The sequence below is a fragment of the Fundulus heteroclitus genome, chromosome 3 (genome assembly GCF_011125445.2).
Source record: "Fundulus heteroclitus isolate FHET01 chromosome 3, MU-UCD_Fhet_4.1, whole genome shotgun sequence".
In the NCBI taxonomy this organism is placed as follows: Eukaryota; Metazoa; Chordata; class Actinopteri; order Cyprinodontiformes; family Fundulidae; genus Fundulus; species Fundulus heteroclitus.
In genome coordinates this window covers 17,190,221-17,203,895 of record NC_046363.1, presented here as the reverse complement: position 1 = coordinate 17,203,895, position 13,675 = coordinate 17,190,221, and the positions used below count along the sequence as shown (strand labels likewise).

General features: G+C 40.7%; 1 protein-coding gene across 1 annotated transcript in view; it reads left to right on the top strand.

The window, feature by feature from the left end:
- Positions 1-1,012: 1,012 nt before the first annotated feature.
- LOC105918970 (MDM2 binding protein) overlaps positions 1,013-13,675 on the top strand; it is a 36,077-nt gene continuing 23,414 nt past the window's right edge. Inside the window, exons 1-8 of the mRNA XM_012854177.3 lie at positions 1,013-1,192; positions 1,863-1,946; positions 2,028-2,101; positions 2,278-2,426; positions 3,393-3,451; positions 5,640-5,784; positions 6,108-6,222; positions 13,244-13,354. Of these exons, the coding sequence (XP_012709631.2) occupies positions 1,126-1,192; positions 1,863-1,946; positions 2,028-2,101; positions 2,278-2,426; positions 3,393-3,451; positions 5,640-5,784; positions 6,108-6,222; positions 13,244-13,354 (804 nt within the window). The 5' untranslated portion in view covers positions 1,013-1,125. The remainder of the gene's footprint in view (positions 1,193-1,862; positions 1,947-2,027; positions 2,102-2,277; positions 2,427-3,392; positions 3,452-5,639; positions 5,785-6,107; positions 6,223-13,243; positions 13,355-13,675) is intronic.

Here is a 13,675-nt window from a genome sequence, read left to right as displayed (position 1 = left end):
CTATACCCCTTACAAAAAAAAAAATCCTCAACACAATGCTCCCATCGGTGCACATCACAGTAGTGTCGGTATTCTCTGGCCCAGCACTTCATTTCTGGTTTAGGGCATATTTTCACAAGTTTTATGTTTTTTTTTTTTGTCCCTGAGGTTATTTGCAAATTGCAGTCTGGCAATTTAATATTGGTTCGGAGACAAAGCGTCTGCGGGAGTGTGAAACAACAATCTCTGATCTCGGCATCTTCACGGGGTCACTTGCTTTTGTCTTGTGGTTAATTTGTATATTTTGCTCAAAAACATGTTTATCTCTGAGACACAGAACCTGTCTCGTTCTGAGCCGGAGGGGGATGGCGGCACATTCCCATGGGGTTTACACTTGCGCATGTATATTTTGCCTCCAGGCATCTAGGAATTAAAGACGAAACAGATTTCTGAGGATCCACAATTCTTTTCTTGATATGTAACGCCAGGAAGCAGGGTGTTTGAAGTGTGCCTCCAATTAACCTATCAAAGGTTTACAAAGCTTAAAATGATGTGGGCTTACCTAAACTGTTTGGAGGCAAAGATTTCTCATAGTGTATGTAAACTTCTCACAAGTAATATGCACCTTCCCAAATAATGTACTTTCTTACTACTTTATTTTCTAATTTGATGGAAAAAATGTAACCCAGACTGATGTAAAACAGTAAACATTTGGTATTATTTGCTGGTGAGAAAAAAAAAAAGATTGTCAGGGTATACACTGTATGTAATAACAGGGGAAAAAAAAGGTTTACAAGCTTTTATAATAAGACTCCTGTGAATTTGTATCAAATTAAATCAGTCTGTCACACAGAAGCACACAATCTCTATTATGGTGAGTTGTCACAGAGTTTGCATCCATATAATAGAGAAAAAAATAAGATATTTTTACCAGTCACTGACCTTCACTAAAATATATACGTAGACACACAGTATGTGCAGCTCAGATTATGCCCGATAGGGGGCGCGGTAGGATGATTCGCTGTTTGTTTTGACGCGGCTTCTTACCGAGGAAGAAGAACTGGTGGGAAATTTGACAGTGCGGAGAAAAAGTTGGCTAACACCGCCAAGAAGCCACAGTTTTTAAATTATAAACACTCAAACGACATGGACCGCTACGTTTTGGTCATATGCTTTTGTCAAAGTGATGACCACTCGACGGACGATCATAAATGTAAGTTTTTTTTTAGCTTTGAAGCGATAATTTTTACACCGATAACAAAAGCCAGGAGGCGCTGAGACATGCTGGGCTAGCCAGCTGTCTGTTGTTGTGTTCAGAAATAAAACAGCTGTTAGTTTATATTCACGCTCAGCAATGTGATAATGTGGAACTGCGTCGTGTTTATGTCTCATATGGGCTTTGATTCAGCGATAGCGTTAATTTAGCGTAAACTTAAGTAATGAATGCGGCTGTGGACGGATGGATCTGTGAGATTAATTACAACAGTAATAAATGCAATCATAGCTATTGTAGTTATTCAGCAATGAAGTCCTCAAACAGATTTTTGGACACTTTAAATACAGGGAAGAATGCTAATTATTTGTATTTGTATTTAAATCAAGGAAATTAACTAAATATTCTCAATCTTTTGTCAAGATACCAGTGCTTGACATTTTCTGCATCTAAACATCGGATAACATTTGGTTTCACTTTAGTTAAACCTATAAAGATATGCAAGATTAATACTAGTTTTATGACCTGAAACTCAATATATATTTTTTAGTTATTAATGGCTGATCATGGAAGTATGTGTTTTTTTTTTTTTTTGTTTTTGTTTTTTTTTTGTGGCTAGTAAAGCAAAAGTCTCATTTCACGAAGCTTGACAGCATTTTGTTGTTTCCAGGTCTGGAGCCATTAAATAATATCTATAAAAGACTCGTGGAGATCTCCGCTCAGGAGTCAGAGAAATGCATTTCCGAGTTTCCAGGTAACACGATCTATAGCTGTGGGGATCGGTAATTAAACACGTTTGTGGTTTTTAATGCCGTAATCTCTCTTGTTTCCTCAGCCTGCTCCCTTAGTGGCAGCCCAACAACTCCGAGGTGGCACTTCGCTGCGCAGGCGTGCCGGGGAGCCGCACAAGTTAGACAATTCAAACCATTTTTGCAGAGGGTTTTTAGTTTTTCCAAATCTACACAAATGCTGTTTACTAGTGAACGAACCACTAAGTTAATGTAGTTATATTTGCCCATTCAGACTGCTGATTTAAGCCTACAAATATGAGTTTCATCCTTAACTCGGTGTCCTTTGTTCTGCAGTTTTGCAGCTCTGATTGGGAAGAGTTGGGGACAAACCATCAGAAAACAGACTCTGAGGAGGAGAGCCTTACTACACCTGAAGCATGTCTGACCTCTCTTGACAACCAGGAGGCTGCAGACCAAACAGATGGCCGGCCAGCACTGGCAGAGTAAGGCCTGATTGGATTTTGACAGAACATTTAGATGCACTATATGTTCTCCATCAGTTTAGCTTTATTACAAATTTAGTCATCTGGGTGTTTTATCTTTTTAATGCAATTGTATTTATTGAAATAAATATGATCCCAATCAGGGCTGGGTATCGTTAAAGGTTTATCGATATTACTACTCTTAACGATACTCCTTATCGATCTGTATTTTCTCGGTGCTATTATTGACACTTTTTTTTTAATTAAACAAAGAGGTTAAAAAAACCCAAAACAAATCATGATCACTGACTGGTTTATTTTTTTTTTAAACATTTGGAACAAAAGCAAACAAAATAAAAGTACAAAATACATATATTTTTTATAGAAATAGAGCAATAAAAACATTATATAAACAACTTTATAAATAAAAAAGCTAAAACACTATCATGAATAAAAAGTATTTTGTAGAGGAATGGATCACAGCTGATGGTTTGCTGAAGAGACAATAAACTCAGAGCGATCGGGGCTTTTACTTGATGCCAAAGCCTCAAACATGGGGGGGGGGGGGAATCACTAGATCCATTGTTTGCCTCTTTTGAATAAAAAAGTCACTAGAATGGTCTGAAAAGTTGCTAAATAGTTGGTAACAGTGTTGATGTGCGAGCAGAACAATAGTCCCTCCCATCATCCCCCTCGGCGTGTTTCTTAAGGTGGAGAAAATCGGCTAAACAATGTTATTTCACTTGGAGTCTCCCTGAAAAATTTAATGTGACCTTAAAAATACCTCTTAAATATAAGAGGACCGATAAGGCTGAAGCTTGATGTGACCCCGGGGCCGTTTTGATACCGGGTTTTGGTACTCATCCCTAATCCCGAGTTAGATTTTGCATGTTAATAAAAATAGTAAAAAAACCACAACATTATATTATGAAGTAATTTACAAGGACATTTGAAGCTTAATTGTTGTGAATATCTTTTGTCAATCAGGCTGTTAGAAGAGGCTGCAGACGGACTTCATCAGCTGACGGACAAGCTGCCACCACCAGGTAAATAATGCATTTGTTTAATAATTTAAAAAAAAGTCTATATGCTTGTATTAGTCAAGCTCATTGTTTAGTTTTTTGTCTGTGAGGCCCTCTGAGATAGTTACAGGCTTTTTCCCTGAATATTTCCTCACTATCATTTATAGTTTCGATATAATAACAGAAAATATGTTTAGTGCAGAAAACAATGTTTGTTGGGTAAAATAGCTCCTTTTTCCATTGCCATTCAAAAGCCTGGGGCTTTTCAAATCCTGAGTAGCGTTTCCATACGCATTTCCCCGACTAATTTCAGTTTCCTGGGGCTTTGGTCCCTCAAGCCGTCCTGTATTTCACCGTCTGTGAATTCCCGCAGATTGGATCTGTTTGCTGCGGCTGAAAATTTACCACAAAGCGTTTACTAAGCTAGTGTGGAATATCTGCAAATACTGGATATCAAATGTCAAAATCCTGGCTGGATGTTTTCAGCATTTTAAGTTAATTGTAAAAAATTTTGCCACAGTTCTGTAATTAGACTGACATTTTAGTACTAATCATCAAATGGAGGCCTTTCATTTTCCTTGTGAACAGAAAACACACATTTCCCTAAGACTGACTTTTCATCTAAACCTAAGCTGGTGGACTGTGAACCCTTTTACTATTTGCAAACCACAGATGCGCTCGCTGTATTTAGTAATCTGTATCAGATCGGAGAAAGCTGGCTCTGATTTTCTTCCGCAGCAGCCAGATCTGCGCAGCGCGTATATCCTATAACCTTATAAAAATCTGTTTGCTCCCATTAAAAGTCTGCTGTATTGTCCTGACCCCCCCCCCCCCCCCCCCCTCTGCTTATTATTCCCATGGATGAGGCAAACCTTACTCATAAAGCTCGCAATTTTAAGTCCACGAGGCAAAGTTTGTATCAGACAGATCAGTCTATCTGCTCTCCCATGCCGTACCAGTGCGGCCCCCGCGTACGCAGAGAGAAGCTCTGCTTTATTTTCATTTATTTATAGCAACAGGAGTCAAATAGAGTAAAGCCCGGAGGATCTGAGCGGGTAAAAAAAAGGTAGGATGGGTGTAAAAGGGGTTCAGGAGGTGTAACGGCATCAACAGAAGTTGTCCATCCTGTTTTATTCGGAGCCTGGATGAGTGGCAGGAGGACACGGATACGGCTTCTCAGTCTGCCTTTCTGTTCGACCTACGGTGTCTTTTTGCTACAACTCACTAGACCGGAGTGGTGCCGCAGTTTTCCTCACAACTTCCCCAGATGTCATAACCCGTTTTACATGAATGGCCCTTAGCAGATGGAAACACGAAACCACAAAAGCCCCAGACTTGGTTCACCCCAGGAAACCAAAGTCTGAGGCTTTTAATGGAAAAAGGGGCTATACTCCTCTCTGCTAAAAGCTGCCAGTGACAAGGAATCTAAACCTCTCTGCTCAAGCTGTGGACAAACAGGCAGTGTCATAAGAATAAGGCTCTAACAATTGGACTTGGTGGTTTGCAGCTGAGTGTAAAGTGGCTGGGATGAAAGACGGGTTAAAAAAAAGGGATTGCAGCCTTTCCTGCAGTAATGCAGGCGCTTCTCTGGTCTGTTGTGAAGCAAAAGCTCTCAGCTTATCGGTCTGTCTGTGGTCAGATCCACCTATGGTGAGGAGAGATGAATTAAAACCGAAATGACAAGACGACAGAAAAGAGCTTAAAGCTGAAGGGAGGCTGGGCTCAGCCTTCGTGATCGAACGAGGAGCTCAGATTAGTAGCTGTGATGACAGGGGCATCTGATCAGGAGGCCTTCTGGCTGTATAACCTGTGTTAGACTAGGAACATGTTTCCATTACGGTCCGAGAACTCCCCCAGAATGAGCTGGTCAGTGAGGTCCCCCCTGGACATTTTACTCCTGTTGTCCAACCTTGGAGAAACACCGATGGACTGTTTCATTATGTATATTTACAATTATTTTAGTTTTTTTTTTCTTTTATTATTGTGTTGTTTCTTTCTTTTTTTTTTTTTTTAGTAAAGCGATGTTTCTTTAGCTTGAAAATAAAGTTTTACAGAAACACACTATTAAGACGCTTTTAATAAATCCAGTCCAAAAGTTTCAGTGTTCAAACTCTGCTAACTTTGAATTTTTGGCTGGAAAAAGTTGACTAATAAAAGGAACCTCTGGAACAGGAGACCCATCTTTTTAGTTGTCTTTTTTTCTCTTTCTTAGGAAAAGCCTTGCTGGACGTCCTGCTGCTGGCCTCGGCCGAGAAGCCGCCCTCAGTCAAAGAGCTGCTGGCTCTGCTGGGAGCCCTGAAACACATGGCCTGCTGGCATGCTGCAAAGATCAATATCGTCACACAGAACGTTGATGGGTGGGGAGACAACAATAGCACGCTAAAAAAAGATCAATCTATCTTTGTGGGAAAACGTAGAAATATATGTACATCATTTACATACAGGGATTAACCTCGAGTTCTTCCAAATCTATAGTTTCTATCTCTAGTTTACCACTAGGGGGAGTTAGACGAGTAAAAATGAGCAGGTGAAGGCAACTGTTAGCTTTAATTGATTAATAGTATGTTCAGTATTTATATTAAGCCCCAGCTTATCACTAATTGCTATGATTGTTCTGATTAGTGGACATGAATCAGGCCTAGAGAGGTCAATAATGGTGCCTTATTTTCATCTGTTCCAGGTGGGAAAAGGTAGCATCCTCTCTGAGCGCCGGTCTGATCCAGCCTGCCGACCTGTTCACCTGCATCGACCGCAGGGAACTGTGGAGGGGAGGCCTGCTTATCAGGGAAAACAAGGTGAGGAACCGGGATCTTTCATTGCAGCTTATCAGAAAGTTGGCAAATGTGTTGGGAAGGAGATATAAATATGATTGAAATCAATGATGTAAAGAAGAAACAGAGAAAACCTGAATCACTGGTTCCTGTTTAAATTGGCTAACACCCAAAATAATGTATTTATTACCTCGTTATTTTTATTAAATGTTATTATTTGATTCTCTTTTAGAACCATTAATAACTACTAACACTTCAAAATCATTTCAGTCACGGTTTCAGGACTCCCAGAATAAAGGAGCTGTTCTGAAATCATTGCATAAATATTGTATATTTTGATTCCTCTGGACCAGAAAACAACCAAAGTAAAGGAGGCGAAAACTTAACGCAGCGCATTAAAAAAACATAGTCAGTTTTCTCTCACAGTTTATAAGAGAAAAAGAAAGATGGCAACATTAAGCAGTAAGAAAATGGCTCTTTTTAAATAATTAATTTAGCATTTTTCTTATTTACTTGTTATTGAAGTAAACTGTACTTGGCTGAAGCAGCATGACGCAGCAGAGCGGGTGGTACTGATCCAGAGCTCCGGTCGAGGTATCCAAACGGGGCGTCTCATTAACGGCCGGGAAGAACAAAAGTTTCTGTTTTTTTTTTCCTTCTAGATGACGTTTGCATGTCTCAGCAGGTTTTTGTTGGTCCTTTGTCACGCACAACAAAAGGAACCATGCGCATAAATGCACACAGGAGAGGGAAAAAGTAACAATAAATCTAAAAGTTATTTTTATAACTCTGTGCAAACAAGCTGAAAGACTCCTGGGTTTAGGTCTAGCAGAAAACACCATTTATATTGAAAGCTGAATTCAAAGTCGGTGGGATTGTTTGCTTGCTTCGTGGACAAAAACCTCACCGAGCGGCAGACAGAGTAATGTCATTGTAGGCCGAATCAAACTGTTGGACGGTCTCAGGGAAAAAATATGATGAAACAATGTTTTCTTGCGTCCGTTTTAACTGAAGAGCGAAGCTACAGTGTTGTGAAAAGGCCTTTGGCCCCTTACAGATTTTGCTCTTCAGTCACACCTAAGTGTTTCAGTTTTAAACAAATGTTATCAGCCAAAGATGATTTGGTTCATTAAAGAAAGCAGCAACACAAACCAGCCATCCAGTGTGAAACAGAAATCACCTTGTTTAATAATGAATAAACTCCCATTACGCTTGTTTGGTTGAGTTTCTTTCGCCACACCCGCACTTCATTGTTATCTGGCCTGTAGAATCAACAAGCCCATTAAAATGTAACTCACCCCAAAATCAACTTTTTTTTGAAGATAAACTAGGCCTGAAGGTGCTATTTTAATCAGGGTTCCTGCGGATCCTTAAAAAGTCTTAAAAGGCATTAATTCTGTAATATAAAACTAAGGTCTTATTTGGCATTAAAATGTCTTAAATCAGTCTTTCTTAGGTCTTAAAAGTGTTACCAGGTCATAAATAGGATTTTATTTTTGTAATCCTTACCAAACAGTAAAATAATTGACACAATTATATTTTTTTTAAATTTACCGAACGGCTCAATGTCACCATTATTGTTTCCGTCCCGATAGCGGAACCAATAAAAACTGTTGCGGCCGGACCATAGCTGTGAAAAAGAGTTGGCACTGGTTATGTTGTGGTTTTTAAAAGTGATTTATAGTTTATTTTAGTAGGGAACAAAACAAAGTTTGTGAATTCAGTTCAGTAGTTGTTAAAAATAAATCTGTAATTTGTGTGTTTTTTAGCTTTCTTCCTATATGGAATGTTTTTCAAAATCTTTAACATGTCTGCTGAGCCAGAAAGTAATGGTTTATGTTAAAATAAACATTTGGGTGAAGTTGTCGCAACCAGGTTTATCTTGTTTATCGTGAAGTTGGTCTTAACTTTTTATTTCGAGTGGCATTAAAAAGTCTTGAATTTAACTTGCCTTATGCTGTAGGAACCCTGTTTAATGTTACTGTGCAATCTTTTTTACGTTTTTATGTGAACTTGTTTAGTTCTGCAATAATTGTCTTAAAAATGTGTTAGTGCTGCCCTCTTAGGGTTGGACCGTGGCTATCGCAGGTGAATTTTTCCTATTGGATGAGGCTCAGGCCCGCTGGGCTCCACAAAGCCTCTCTCAACGCGGCGTAGCTATCAGCACCACTCAATATACATGTTTCAGCATATCAAATTAAACTAGCTGCCACTTTCCCTCATCCAGCCTCTTTGACCACTTTGGTGGCATTTTTCAAAATGTTTCTGGGGGCGGGGTTATGCTTTTACGTCGGGGTGAGTTCCACTTTAAATAGGACCCGTCTGCAACATTAATAAGGCTGAATGATTTTGAAAGACAAGACATCGTTCCCAAATCTAATGAAATTCAAAAAGAGATGAGAAATAAATCCTTGACAAAGCCTTTTGTAATAAGGCTTAACCAGTATCCACATACGAGGTAAAAATATAAGAAAGGGGAACCTTTCTAGGAGAGCTGGCTGACCAAAATTCCTCCAAGAACGCGTTGGTGTCTCGTCCAGGAGGCCAAAAAAAGAACTGCTGCAGACCAAGTTAGCAAATCAACAACTGAATCTCTAAAAAACCCAACCTGCAGGCTTTGGAATGGTCTAGTCAAAGTATGCACTTTGATCATTATAAAATAAGGTTATTTACACAAAGCCTCCATCTTGATAGTGTTTTGATTGTCCTTTTTGAGCTAAAAGATAATTCCCTCTCAGGCGCAATTAACAGATATAAACAGAAGTTGCTCAATCTAGTGACAGTATCACAGAACTATCATAATGCCAGTTTTCTTAATTTATAAATCAATTGTAGATAATGCAGTGGCACTGACCTTCTGCAGTGCCTCTCAGCTCGGTAGCTCAACATGATCAAAGACCAACCGTTATTAATTCAATAAACCAATCTACAAAAACTTTAAGAGCCTCATATCAGAACATTTACTCATGTCAATTAACTCTGCGGTCACATCTGAGCAATCGGCTGGTTTAGCGTCCGCTTCAGTCAACACCAATGGCCATGCTGTATTCCCAGCGACGTTCTGGACGTTTTCCTCTTGGAATCATATTTTTTTGTGCTTTTTTTCACTGGATCTTGGACTTTTCTTCATTGTTTCGCTGGGAGATGCTAATAGCCGTTCGCTGCTTCCTTGTTTTTAACCCCCTGCTGCGCATGCGCAGTACGTACTTCTGTTAAAATCATAAATAAACACGAAAGGCTTTAGTTACTAACAAATTCAGCAAAAACAAAGCATAAAACACCAAAATAGCAACTAATACGCCTGCAAGATGTGACGATTTTTCATAAAAAGTTTGTATGCAATGAGAGTGAGCTACTGATGCATAAATAAAAAAAGTCAAATAACGTGGCTATGCACCTTTTAAACATGCCCATCATGCTTGAAAACCTTCCCATGTGGCTGAATGCAAATGATGGAAAGACGAATGGAGTTGAATTTCTCTGTCGTGATTTTTTTTTAAAGGCTCAATATCAGTTATCACAGTTAGATATAGGGTACAATCACTTTTTCATATAAGGTCAGGTTGGTGTGGACGGCTTTTTTCTGAACACATGAAAGTATCATCTTAAAACCGCAGCTTGTATGGATTCAGGTAATCTTTGTACGATATTGAAATTTATTTTTTGATCTCAAACATCTAGACGTGACAAAAAAGAGGGGAATTTTGTGAGGTGTAAATGCTTTTTTAACGGTACTGTAAACAGGGAGAGATGCGTTACACCCAGTCCTAATTCGTTCTGATTTCTGTATATCAACACTAATCCCAGTTTTCAGACTCGAAGCAGGCCTCCGTTTTTTGTTGCTGTGTCCTTTAATTCCAAATTATTCATGCAGTCAGACCGGGCCACAGGGTAAATTTTTACACGTCTTCTCTTTTGTCTCTCCCTTGGGAGGCCAGCAGTCTTTCACTGCTGCTGAATGAATCTGGAGCAATCAGTGCAGGTCCTCAGGAGGTCATGGGAAATATCTTGGGGTTGCCAGCACTACACTGGCAGAGCTGACTCTGGCTGGCCCTGGCCAGCACAGCCTGGCAGAATTACCCACCAAGGACGTCTCCAAGCAAAGCTTGCAGGGATATTCCTGCTTCATTGAGGCAAGTGTGATAAAATGTTTAAAGGGCAGTTTCTGTCTATAGGGAGAAAGTTGCAGGTGAAAATGATTTCTATGATAAAATATGAGGAGATTTTTGTTTCTAGTATAGGTGGAACTATGTTCTGTGTGAATCTGCAACAAAGCAGGGTTTAGCTAAAATCTGGTACTTGGGATAGATTCAACTACGCGGAGGAAGATGGGTGAGCTGAACCTAACCTTTGCGTCAGCCATTGTTTTAACAGCGATAATTTGCTTTTCTCTGAACTTTTTATGGCTCTAATGAAACGAATGCAAACATCGCTGTCTGAGTCCAGCGGCCTTTGGCGTCCGACCAGCCCCAAACGCTCTGGGAGTTTTCACAGCCGCAGACAAGCAACCAAACTCCAGAACTGCGTCCAGGGGAGTCCGTCTGTCCCCAGCCAGGTGCACCAAACACAACTAAACACAGAACTTAGTTTTTAAATGAACCTTTTCATTATTAAAGGAGAAATAAACCTACATGTGAAAGTGACTCCCACCACATACCTGAGGTTTATCACACCTACTTCACCTTTTCTAGCAGCACCCAGGCCTGATTGCTGCCTGACAAAGAGGAGTACACCGAAATATCCTCAAAAGCTAGACATCATACTGAGAAGTTCAGGAACAAATCGGTTTGGAAAGGCTTACAAAGTCATTTCTTAAGCCTCGGGACTCCAGAGAACCTCAGCGAGAGCCGTTATCAGCAAATGGTGAAAACATGAAACAGTGGTGAACCTTCCCAGGAGCGCTGCGTTGAGTCATCCAAGAGGTCACAAAATGCTGACCCCACAACAACATCCTAAGAACCGCAGGCCTCACCTGCCTCCGTTAAGGTCAGAGGGATGCCTCCACCATCAGAACGACTAAAATGGGCCGCATGACCAAAACCGCTGCTGAGCAAAAAACAACATTTAGGGTTGGCTGTTTCGCTGCTGCAGGACCTGGAAGGTTTACTGTGATAAATGGACCCACGAATTCTGCTGTCGACCAAAGAATCCTGAAGAACATCTGGCCATTTGTTTGTAACCTTAAGCTGAAACAAACTTGGGTTCTGCAGCAGAACAATGAACCAAAACACACCAGCAAGTTCACCCCCTGAATGGCTGAAGAAAAACATAGTGAAGACTTTGGAGTGGCCTAGTCAAAGTCCTGACCCGAATCCTGTTGAGATGCTGTGGCGTTCCCTTAAAAAGGCGGTTCATGCTGGAAAACCCTCCAATGTGGCTGAATTACAACAATTCTGCAAAAGTGAAGGGGCCTAAATTCCTCCACAGCGATAGAAAAGACTCAAGTTATCCCAGACGACTGGTTGCAGTTGTTGCTGCTGAGGGCGGCCCAACCAGTTATTAGGTTTAGGGGGGAAATCACTTTGTTACACACGGTCATGAAGGTTTGGATTTTTTTTTCTCCTTTAACAAGAAAAACCTACATTCAAAAACTAGCTGTGCCATCTTTGACTAATTTTTTAAATCTGTTCGATGGTCTGAAACACTTAAGTGTGATAAACATGCAAAAAATACGAAATCAGGACAGAAGCAAACACTTTTTCACACCACCAACACAACACACGGTGTTATAGAGTATATATCGTCATTGTGCGCTTATTAACTCATCGGTGAAGATTAAAAAAAGTGTTTTGTCCCGACCGCAGTAGATCCTTTGGATGTCTTATACTTTTAGTCTTTTATTCCAGTTTTGTTTTGTTTATCTGTCAATTTGATGATATTTTCTGTCAAATTTTAAAAAGCACTCATGTTTTTTTTTTTCCTGAAAATGCATTACAAGGTTGTTTTAACTAGACGTTTTATTTCTTTAGTGGTTGTAGCACAGCGTTCTCTATTTGCAGTGAAAGCAGAGGGCTCAAGGTTTCTTTTAGCGCCTCCAGGAGCCGCGCGATGTTAAAAAAAAAAAAACATTCCTCACTTGTTAAAGTTTAAACGCGGAAGTTTGAACTCGACATCATCAAAAGCACAGATGAAGCAACGTTCTCTGAACTCTGAATTCAGTCCAGATCTTTTTTTGATTTTATTTTTGTAAGAATTTCTTTTATTTCCCGGCGGACCCTGGGCTTCCTGCCCCATGGTCCGATGAGGGGGGGGGGGGGGGGGGATCATGAACTGCGACGGCAACATGAGCACGTTTTCTAGTTATAAAGTTATAAACCGGCAAGGATCTGATGGAGGTAATTGAGTGTTTTAGCAAATTGATTGAAACGTTTCAGTAATTAGTCGCTTGTTGCACAGTTTAAGACTCTACTGATGCTGGATAATGCCGTGAGCGTAACATCACCTCTAATTATCAGGACGTGGGGGTTAGCAGTCTTGCTCACCGGTCAGGGTTAACATTGCTGTAGATGATTCATCCATATGTCCGTGTGCTGGTTACTCAGCCGCATGCAGGAGGAGACGTTTTTTTTTTGTTTTTTTTGCCTCTGCCGTCCCTGTTCTGTCTGTTTAGCTGAGAGTCTGCTGAGGCAAGCATCCTGCGTCTCCTTCACTAAAGTGACCTTTTCTGAGTTGCTGCCTTCAGAAGTGAGTGGGCTCCAGCTGCCACTTGCTGAAAGGTACACGGTTGGAGGGAGGTAAAGCAGTCTCTACGGTCAGCGTGGTTTTAAAAGAAACACCACCACTTGCCGGCGCGTGCACTGGTCTTCGTACCCGCAACTGAACCGGCAGGTTTGCAGATGCATAACACGGCTATTGTTTCAGCTAATACTGCGTAACAAGCACTCGATAAAAGGATCGTTTAGCGGAATATCGGTATTTGATTACGTCTGTGTGAGCTGATAAAGCCGCAACTGGTTTCTAACTGGAGCGGTGCCTGTTTACTGAGAGAGCTTCTTAGTAATTTCCTATTTTCTTTTCCCCCCCTTCCCATGGGTGTTTGCCTCAGTTTGTGTCAGAACTCCGCTTTGATGGCTTTTCCCTGCGCTCTCCTGGCAATCAGACATCAGACCCCAGGCTCTTCCAGGCTCCTACCACAGATCACAAACTAAACTCCGAGGTAAGTCGCTCAAAACCAGCAGTCTATGCATCCCTGACCTTTATTAACACTCGTGGTATTAAATACGAGAGCTTGGACAGCTCTGAACTAAACCTCAAGTTTATTCACTCTTTAAATCTGAATATTTGTCACTTTTTTCTGTGAAATTAGAAATGCATGAAGGCCTGAACTCACTCCCAAGCTTTGTTCGTGTGGGCTTATTGTAAAGTTCAATGCGATGGCGGTTGTATTTCCTGGTCTTGTTCCTGCGTCCGGGGAAGGTTTTGATTAATGGGATGAGCAGATAACCGCTGGATCGCCGCTCTGTCTGTTCCCAGGACC